Source organism: Artemia franciscana, chromosome 2 (genome assembly GCF_032884065.1).
Source record: "Artemia franciscana chromosome 2, ASM3288406v1, whole genome shotgun sequence".
NCBI classification, from domain to species: Eukaryota; Metazoa; Arthropoda; class Branchiopoda; order Anostraca; family Artemiidae; genus Artemia; species Artemia franciscana.
The window spans coordinates 37,374,444-37,385,263 of NC_088864.1; the positions used below are offsets into that span (position 1 = coordinate 37,374,444).

Sequence of the window (10,820 nt, forward strand, 5' to 3'; positions counted from 1 at the left end):
CTGATCCTTTTAATGAATCCCCATATCTTTATGAATTAATTGAAATACGTGTTTGATATATCATTTATTCACCCTTTCTACGTTGTACAACGTTTGCTTTAATCATTATTAAATAAGTTCGGTTTAATATTACCACAGAAAAAATGTGTTTCAGTGGTCTTATACAGTATATTATAGTTATGCTATGATATTACTGAATATACTATACAGTTTTGAAATAAATATTTGTTTTAGGTATATATACAATTTTTTTTTTCTTTTCTCTTCTAGCGTATTATATTCTTAGTAGCTCCGGTGTAAAATCTAGAATAACAAACAGTTTCGGTGTAGGTTTCCTTTTTTTTATCCTACCAGATGAGTTACTTCTAATTGTTCATTTGGCTTAAAAACGAATTTGCATATATTACACTTCGCATTTCTGACATCTGTTCAAAATAAATTCCAGTTTCTTAGAAATTATTTCTGTTTCCTTGTCAGTTCTTGTTAAGGAAGTGTGAATGTAAGGGAAAATATAAGCACATTTAGGGGTTGTGACTTCAAACTTTATAAGTACATTGCTTTCGCTCTATAAGCTAATGCTTGCTTCTCACCGAGTTTGGTGTAAATTTGCATCCGAATCAGACTAATATTCCTCTTTCAACTGTTGAACTAAGTGTAATAGGCTAGTAACAGAAACGATAGCTCTGTCCTGGCCTTCAATAAAAGTTTCAATAAAATTGTCCTGGCCGTTTCAATAAAATTGTACTTAGATTGCAAACAAAAACTCCCGTAGAGTGCAATAAAATGCCCAAATATTTGCCCAAAATTCTGTTTAAAAAAAAGAATGAGTTAATTCCATTGAAAAAGGGTACCGTGAACATGGGTGTAGCAATAGATTTCTTCTTGTGAGCCAACGGCCAGTCTAGATCTGGGATGATTTTCGGTCTTATGTCGGAAATTTGCTTTAAATATACCTACTGGGGGTTTTTCTAGGAGGAAGAGGAGGGGGATCCATGTTCCTAGTAGAGGTACTGCCAAACTGTGACCGTTAGGTGCGGCTCCTCCTCCATAATTAGATTAAAAATTGAATCAAGAAACATTTAATGAACATCCATTTGCCGCAGGACATGCTCGGTGCAATAAAATAGCCCAAAACCAATTTATCAGCAAGTATACAGTGCAGACATCCTGACTACAAATTTACTGCATTGTCCTTGAATGTTATGCTAGTTGCCAGCAAGTCCCTGAAAATTATCAAATTTAAAGCGCACAACATCTAATTGCACATTCAAAACACTATCAAAATAAACCAAAAAAACATTTTTCTGATATTTTTATTGAGCCTTTTATCATGGTTTAACTACTGTATTACGCTAATCCTATCTTGTTTTCCCCCGCATTAAAGACGAAAGTCTAAACTGAAGACAGCCATGAGAAGTTTACTTTGTTGTTGATTGAAAACGCTTCTCTTCTTTGAATGTACTGCAGTTTCTACGATAAGTTGAGGTTTTCACTTTAAAAGACTGCATTTGCTCAGAAAATTCCCAACCAGAAAGTGCAATTGCTGCAAATCTGAGTAGCACCGCCCCTCAAACCCCCTTGATTTTTTGTTTGGGTTAATTTTAAAAATGATTTCCCAGAAAATTGTTTCAAATAAATGTAAAGAGCAATACTGAAACCTAGAGTGAGCAAAACAAACCTTTTGAAACAACCTTTGGTTGGCTTTTGTGATAATTGTTGTGTTAACAAAACTTGGTTTTATTTTTGGCCATCTATCAATCAAATCAATGTTGCTGTTTTTTAGTGCACCGTTTATGCAAACTACTGCTTTAGTTTGCCTTTGTGCCTGTGTTTGTGCTATAAATTGGTGGTGAAAGGAGTAGAGCAATAATTGATGGCATCTCAATCACTTCGGCTCTGAACTCAAACCAATTGTAAATCTAATCGTTTTTCCTGTTCAAACAAGATGCAATGTGCCTACTTTGTCCCCAGAAGTTGGCTACGTGAGAAGTAAGAGATGTTGGATTGGCCGCGGTGTTACTTTATATCTGCAGTTATATAGATCGAAAATCTTTGCTTAACTCCAGTTAAAACATGGTGCAACGTTCCTTCCTTTTGCAAAAAAAAGTTTGGGAGGGAAGCTATTGGAGGGTTGAAGGGCCACTTTGCGGTCTCTAAAAATACTAATTGAAGTTTTTGGATTGCTCTGCTTCAAAAAGGTGCAATATGCATATGCTTAGTAAACTTTTTACTAAAAAATTCGTGTCGGAGCGTATATGTGTATTTTTGGGGGTGGGGGCGGTGGGGGTTCATTCACCGCTTTGGTACAAAAATGTTATTGATTGAAAATTATTTTGTGTCTGCTGTAAATAAGGTGCAGCATGTCTACCTTTCCGCCACAAAAATGCCAAGTGATAGGAGAAAGGGTTGAAAGACAGTAGGACAAAGTGCCTATTTTCTGCCTTCGGGTTGTTTTTGCAAAGAATCAGTATGGTCAATTTTAAGTACAGTTATCAAGCCAACTTTGTTTTCGTTGTGTACTACAACAGATAAGTTGTCAGCCCCTCTAACTAACTACTAAGAAAGGAGCAAAGAAAAGCTTTCAATATCTTTCTCAATGAGTGCTGCCCTAGTCCCAAATAGAAAAAATGAAATAGAAAATTGAACGTATATCAGAAACAGAAATGACTTTTAAAACTATGTGGTATCTTCAAACTTCCCGTGAAAATCTCTGAGATTAGACTATTGACAATTTCTCGCAAAAAAGTGAAATTGATGGGGTTAGAAAACAAGGAAATCAAGACAAAACCGAAGTGTTGCTCTCGCAACACAATTAACGAGCATATATACTTATAACAAATAAACTATAATACGGTTGCTCCCTCGAAGCCCCCTAAAGGCGTCATTTGCGTTTTACTGCAATTGATATATATATATATATATATATATATATATATATATATATATATATATATATATATATATATATGTATATATATATATATATATATATATATTAAACATTTTTTTCGTACAATGAGATAACATTAAAAATTTGATGTTGCGAAAATTCTTTGGGTTTCGTTTTTATGGCACTTGGTATTAACCAAGTGACATATAGCGATTGCAAATTCTGTCGGTCGGTCCCGGTTTTGCTACTTTAGGCACTTCCAGGTAAGCTAGGACGATGAAATTTGGCAGGATTATCAGGGACCGGACCAGATTAAATTAGAAATAGTCGTTTTCCCGATTTGGCCATCTGGGGGAGAGTGGGGGGGGCCGGTTAGTTTGGAAAAAAATAGAAAAAATGAAGTATTTTTAACTTACGAACCGGTGATGGGACCTTAATGAAATTCGACATTTGGAAGGATACCGTGTCTCAGAGCTTTTTTTTAAAATCCCTATCAGATCCGGTGGGATTGGGGGGAGTTGGAGGGGGGAACCTAAAATCTTGGAAAACGCTTAGAGTGGAGAGATCGGGATGAAACTTGGTGGTAAAAATAAGCAGAAGTCATAGATACGTGATTGAAATAACTGGAATGGATCTGCTCTGTTTGGGGGAGTTGGGGGGGGGGGTAATTCTGAAAAATTAGAAAAAATGAGGTACTTTTAACTTACGAAGGAGTGATCGGATGCTAATGAAATTTCATATTTAGAAGGACCTCGTAACTCAGATCTCTTACTTTAAATCTCGATCGGATCCAGAGTCATTAAGGGGGGAGTTGGGGGACCGGAAATCTTGGAAAACACTTAAAGCGGAGAGATCAGGATGAAACTTGGTGGGAAGAATAAAAACATATCCAAGATACGTGACTGACATAACCGGACTGGATCTGCCCTCTTTGGTGGAGTTTCGGGGGGGGGAGGGAGTAATTCGGAAAAATTGAAAAAATGAGGGATTTGTAACTTACGAACGGGTGATTAAATCTTAATGAAATTTGATATTTAGAAGGATCTTGTGCTTCTAGGCTCTTATTTTAAATCCCGACCAGATCCGGTGACATTGGGGGGAGTTGGAGGGGGAAACCGGAATTCTTGGAAAACGTGAAAATTGAGGTATCTTTATCTTACGAATGGGTGATCGGATCTTAATCAAACTTTATGTATAGAAGGATCTTATGTTTCAGATACTCCATTTTCAATTCGAATCGGATCCGGAGACATAGGGAGTTGGAGGGGGGAAACAGAAATCTTGGAAAACACTTAAGAGTGGAGAGATCGGGATGAAACTTAATGGGAAGAATAAGCACAAGTTATAGATGCGCGATTGACATAATTGGAACGGATCTGTTCACTTTGGAGGAGTTGGGGAGTGTTGATTTGGAAAAATTAAAAAAATTAAAGAATTTTTAACTTAAGAACGCGTGACCGGATCTTAATAAAATTTGACATTTAGAACGAAATCATGTCTCAGAGCTCTTATTTTAAATCCCGACCAGATCTGTCGACATTGGGGGGAGTTGGAGGGGGGAACCGGAAATCTTGTAAAACACTTAGAGTAGAGAAACCGGGATGAAACTTGGTGGGTAGAATAAGCAAATGTCGTACGCAATGTAGATACGTCATTGCCGTAACCGTACTGGATCCACTCTCTTTGGGGGAGCTAGGGGGTGCGGTTCAGTGCTTTGGCGAGTTTGGTGCTTCTGGACGTGCTAGGACGATGGAAATTGGTAGGCGTGTCCGGAAGCTGCACAAATTGACTTGATAAAGTCGTTTTCCCCGATTAGACCATCTGGGGGGCTGAAGGGAGAGGAAAAAGTGGAAAGAATTAGGTGTTTATAACTTACGAGTGGGTGATCGGACCGTAATGAATTTTGATATTTAGAAGGACCTCGTGACTCAGAGTTCTAATTTTAAATCCCGACCGGCATTAAGCCTCCGATTTACCTTTTAAATCAATCTATTGATTCTTAGAAATTTGCTAGAGCTCATACCATATGAGCTCTTGGCTCTTGGCTCGTCCGGCCTCGTCACAAGTGCCATGTGAGCTCTTAGCTCTTGTTTGTCTGTTGACATATCTTAAATGTTTAATTTAGGTTCATTAGTCTTGTTTAAAAATGTTCATCGGTATTTTTTTCTTTTAGTCCATTCCTTTCAAATGTGTACAAAGTCAATTGACGAATGACTTATGGATTCCTCCATTCTAAATTTTCCTTCGTGGAAATAAATAGGTTCCTACAAAAATGTGCATCCTTAAATTGATACTTTAATCACTTGCAGGAACGGAGTGAATCTCTTGATACATCCAGTATTAAAATCAATTGTATTTAGTATTTATGGTGCAAATTATTGCTATTATTATTTTATTGTTAAATAATTTATTTATGTGTAAATTAAAACCTTGTCATATGGACTTATAGATGGGATGATCAGTTTCAGTTTAATATAGAATGCTTTTTTGTTGATCTGGAGATTATTCTGTTGTTTTTTTTTTTTGGGGGGGGGGGCGAGGGGGCTTTAGACTGTCTGTCTTGACAGGGTTGCGTGCTTTGAGAAAATAAACTAAATCTTTGTTTGCGGGGGGGGGGGGGGTCATTGTTGATTAATTTGTATTCATATATTATGCTGGAGTTGGTTTTGACTAGCATTTTGACTTACGGTCATAATGAAGTAGCTTATAGGTTTTTTTTTAAGTACTCCATTTTGCAGAATAGCGGATTGATGTTTTACTTGGCAATAAGGGGACTGGGGTTCAACTTCAGCTATCGTAAGGCTGGGTGACAGGATCGCAATCTATCCATGTACAGAAAACCCAGCAATTAAAGCGTCAATTCAACGTCAATTGTTCTGGACATTTTCTCTTTTTTTAGTAATTTATGTACCTTTTCGCATCTTTCCCCTTTCAAGTATACATAAAGCAAATTTCTATTGCTTTCACAAGTAAATTATGTCCTTTATTTGAATTCTGCATCAAGTTTAGGATCTAATAATCTCATTAAGATATCTAAGGTAACTAACAGTTTAATTAGTACTCTTAAGGCCTTGATGGATATTTCTTTTTCTTCCCTATCTTACCTATTTAGGGTAACTAATGGTATCCGTGTATTCCTGTAAAACCGATAATAAAAGACCTAGCAACAGATATCTTAAAAATGCAATAAACCCAGGTTCTGCAGAATCACTTAGTTTATCACACAAATATTTATTTTCATTTCATCTTTTCACTTAAGATCTGTATGGATTCTGTGTAACCTGAAAGAAAAGACTGTTGACAAATTCAGGAATTTTCAGGTTACCTACTGATGTTTCCGAAGGTCTAAGGTTATTTCCTAACCTCGAGATTGATTTTTTACATTGCTTTGCTGCACATAGCTCATTTACTCACGTAATATAGGGTGCTCGACGATTATTTTCTGATTAGCTTGGCCTGGAGTTTTGCAGTTACATTGACTAGCAAGAAAGGACAAGAGGTCTTGTGTGTCTCTGTATTCTAGCGTCAGAATACCTAGTCACCAACAACACTTTAGACGGTCATATTTACGGTCAGAATCGCAGTTGTCTATATTTTAACTAATTCGTTACAGCCTTCAGATATGCAGCCTAATTACAGTGGCTATAAGTAAAAATTATAACAAGGGAAATAATTTTGGGCATTCTTTGTATGGCACTCCAATTCAACTCACACACAATTCTTATTTTCAGACCAACTTGGAAGCTATACAGGAGGATGCCTTAGCTGCCTTAGAGAATAAAAATCCATCCATAAAGACAGAAACGGCCAGTTTCCTCGCTAGAAGTTTCACCAAATGTACCCCAACAATTCTAACAAAGAAACTGCTGAAGGGGTACGTCGCGGTACTGCTTAAAACTTTCAATGATAGTGGTAAGTTATTTGTTTCGACTGAGGTAAAGGTCAATATATCTTTATCTGTTCTTAGCCTGTTATTTCAATGTTGAAAACCAGCTCTTTTTTCTCTTGTCCTTAAAATGTGCTTGGTTTGAAGTTCTTAAGCCTTTTTGGCTTAGATAAGTCCGGGTATTGGGCACAGTCAAAGGCTGTCATTGACCAAAATATACGCAGTAAAGATGTTTTTTCGTTGCTAGTTTTATCGTTGTTGACAATTGTGGACAGTAATGTGTTGTTAGTCTTGACAATTTTAACGAAGGTATTTGACAAATATTCTCGCCTAAGAAATTCCTTATGAATATAATGGAAACAAGTTAGGTTGTGACAATTTACTTTCTCTGCTTTAACAAGTAACTTGCAAATTGCGTTTGCCTTGCAAAATGTAAATTCATGTGCTTTTGAGACAGGAAAATTTTAATTGGAGAGTCGAATAAGGTGTCTTCTAAAGTGTTGGTACTCAGAATTCGTAATTTGGCCCATGTGACAGGGATCATATCCAAGGTCCCTTTAGAAAAATAACTGTTTTTATATTTGTTGAAGACTAACCCGGTCGTCACTTCAAAACCCTTCTGAAGGAATTTAGAGGATGTCACTGGGCTGGTAAAAGAAGCTGATACCCTTACGGCTTGGTTTCGCAATAAATACGATAATTGAAATTTTTTAGCTATATTTTTTAGATCTAGGATACATAAACTTTTTCATTGCTTTATGAACACCAAAATTTCAGTTTGTGATAACGGTTGAGTCCAACCTTCGAATGTTGATAGTTTTAATATTTCTACGTCAATGGTGCTAGCCTAGAAAGAACTGAAGTTGTACAGTTTTCTCTCTTTGAAAGAAACATGATGAAGCGCGTCTTTAATGATTCCTAAAGATCATTCAAAAGGTCGTTGGAAGTAATGCCCAGTAATCCTTTTTCTCTTACAATCACAAGCTATTCTTTTCATGATTTTTATTTGGTTTAATACTTTAAATAATAACTGACCAGTCCTTCCGTAGTTTTGCCCTCGTGCAAACTTTCTTCGAATTTTCTGTGGGGAAAATAGAAGAAAAATAACAAAGAAAGTGTGAAACTTGGGTCAGATTTAAAAGAAGTGAACATGTGTTTTCCCAGTAATAATATTTCATGTGATTGAGATTGTATATTTCAGAGTTCCCCACTTCGGTAGTTGCGTCCTCGTGCGATTTTACTGCTATACTGGTTGCTACTTTTGACTAGTGGTTGTTTTTTTTTCTCGTGGGAGTTTCCTTTACTATTTGCTACAACTAAGTTTTTCTAACTACTTTCGTCAGTTCATGATCTTCCTGTTATATCCGAGTGTAGCATTTGCTCCCTCCATCCCAAATCTCTATCCATTCCATCTTTTCCTCTTTCTCTCTCTCTCATACTCATAAACACGCACGTTTTTTTTTTTTTTTTTTTTTTTTTTTTTTTTTTTTTTTTTTTTTTTTTTTTTTGTCTTTACTCAATATCATGTTTTTTCTTGATTTTAAAAATTTTGAGGGTGAAGCCTTGATAACAACAACCTTATCCTCCCAAATTAGTCAGAATGTAATTATTAACGTCAATTTTGCAGATGCGAATGTTCGTGATGCCTCGGCTGAAGCTTTAGGCACAGCAATGAAAGTTGTTGGTGAAAAGGGAATTATGCCGTTTCTTGGTGACATGGAACCGCTGAAAATGGCAAAGGTGATAAGATTGTTACTTTATTTCAAACTAAGTTCTAATTGAAACTAGATAAATTACTGGAAGTTTTGTTTTCTGCTGAGAAAAAAATCATCAGTAAAATAATAAAGTATTATTTGAAAAAATGGTCTATGGAAGGAAAAGTTGACATGAACTATTTAGTTTTTTTTACAAGTGAGATATAACAGCAAGTAATTTATGGTGAAATTCTGATTTTAGCTTATAAGCCTTTATAGAAATGAAACATGTAATCTGTTTTATATTTTTTGTAGGTGGGTATAATCAAATAGTTTTACGCAGTATCCCTAAAACTACACTTATTGAACTTCCTTTAAAAAATGATGAAACTCTTACAAATACCGAAATACAATCATAGCTTTTGGAGTTAACTACTTTTCAGAGTGCTTTTTTTGGAGTGAGGGGGGACGAGGATTTCTAAATCTTCCTTTGACCCAACCCTTAGGCTAGGGAGGTGAGGAGCGCTTTCAGTATCTTACCACCAGTATATCTTATTCAAAGGCCTGTAGGATCTCACCCAAATGTGGTTGGAAGTAAAATCTAGTCTCCTAGTTGAATTTATTCAAAGCTCATGGGTCGTAGGAGCTAGTGTTATTAATATTTATTTTGAGGATCAGGACCTTATCTGACATTTCTGGAGAAGGAAAGAGAAGGATTTATAACCTTTATCATCAGGGTGTCTATAGCAAGCTTCCTATTGCCTTTTGGGTGTCTGGATATAATTTGACCAGGATGTCTTATCAAAAAAGGTCTTCATGTCTCATCCTAACTTGGTGAGTTGTAAGAGCCGGTACCTCTGTTATGTCTTTTCGGGTGATTTTCTAGGGAGGACATTGTTCTTTTGAGAATATATAGATGAAGGGATTGTCACGCCTCAACCTAACATATTTGTGGGAATTAAGAGCAGGAGTGCGATTTCTAGCTGGGCATTTTTTGCAAGGATACAGTTATCCCGTGCAGGGAATAACTAAGCACCTGGCACCTGGAAATTGCAAGAAAAGGTGTTCTGATTTCAACTACAATTTGTCCAAAATAAGAGCTTATATTTTAGTTATTTCCTCTAGGTCAATTGGACCAATTCTACCATTGTGGGGGGAAGGAAAAAGGAGAGATATCTAATTCTTTTCATCGTAACATTTAGCAAAAGAGATTACCGTATCTTGGCCAAACTTGGCTGGCTATATAAGAACACGCCCTAGTTTTGTCTTTTGAGGCTTATACCAACTTCAATGTTTCTCTTTAAAAAAAAATCTCTTTTTTTTTCCTTAAAGTATTTTTGTGTCTTATATCGGTAATACAATTAGATATTAACTCCAATTTTTCTTTTTATTTTCTCTTAAATATTCTCTTGTATGGGTATTGTATTATTCTTTTTAGAAACGATGAATGAGAATATTTTTAACGGCTGGGAGAATATCTATTTCTTTGGAATTCTAACCATTTTGCCTAGAATCCTAGAATAAATGATTTCATTTTCAGGAATCAGGCTCTCAAGCAAGAAATCTTCTGTTCAACAGCATTTCCTTTTATTAATTTAAATATATCCACATTAGTTTAGTCGGGCTTCTTATGGGATTTTGTTTTAGGCCTTTTTCAATTTGGATGGAGATGTAAGATTATTTATTTGACTAAAGGGTTAAAAAAAAATAAAGTTTCTATAGCTAAGTAAGCTGTCCAGATGGCAGATCACTCCACACCGTAAGACGGAATATTATAGACCAAAACGGAACATTATATTCAAGACCTTGTCTTGAATATGCTTGCCCTGTCTGGCACCCTGGGTTGACCAAATCCCAATGTTCGAAAATTGAAAGCATTCAAAAAAGAGCTATAAAAATTATACTGGGGACGTCCTATACTACTTACGATGAAGGTTTGGCTAGACTTGAACTCACTACATTAGAATCACGACGTCACTTCCTTACCATAAACTTGGGCACAAGTGCCTTAGTTCTGACTATCATCGACGTCTTCTTCCCCCCTTCAAAGAAAACCCCCCAATCCTTCCCAATACAAGACTTAGTGCTCGTAGAGCTCCAAATACTCAACTTGAGTTGTGTCCCCAAATGTTGACAATGAGGTACAAAAACTGTTTAGTTCCCTATTTTGTTTCGCATTTTAATAATTGATTTAACTTTGTAACTATGTTTACCGCTTAACATTTATATCATCATTGTAATTGTAATTGTTCTGACGTGCTTATGCTAGCTTGTGTGCTATTTAGCCAATAAATAATGTTCCATTCTATAGAACACTGACTAAGGACATATACTGTTGATTTTACGACTA

At 36.0% G+C, this 10,820-nt stretch overlaps 1 protein-coding gene across 1 annotated transcript in view; it reads left to right on the forward strand.

Moving 5' to 3' along the window:
• Positions 1 to 10,820, forward strand: part of LOC136041136 (cytoskeleton-associated protein 5-like) — a gene marked incomplete in the record, with an annotated part of 192,220 nt that overhangs the window by 101,718 nt on the left and 79,682 nt on the right. The window contains 2 exon segments of the mRNA XM_065725677.1: positions 6,622 to 6,802; positions 8,404 to 8,516. Of these exon segments, the coding sequence (XP_065581749.1) occupies positions 6,622 to 6,802; positions 8,404 to 8,516 (294 nt within the window).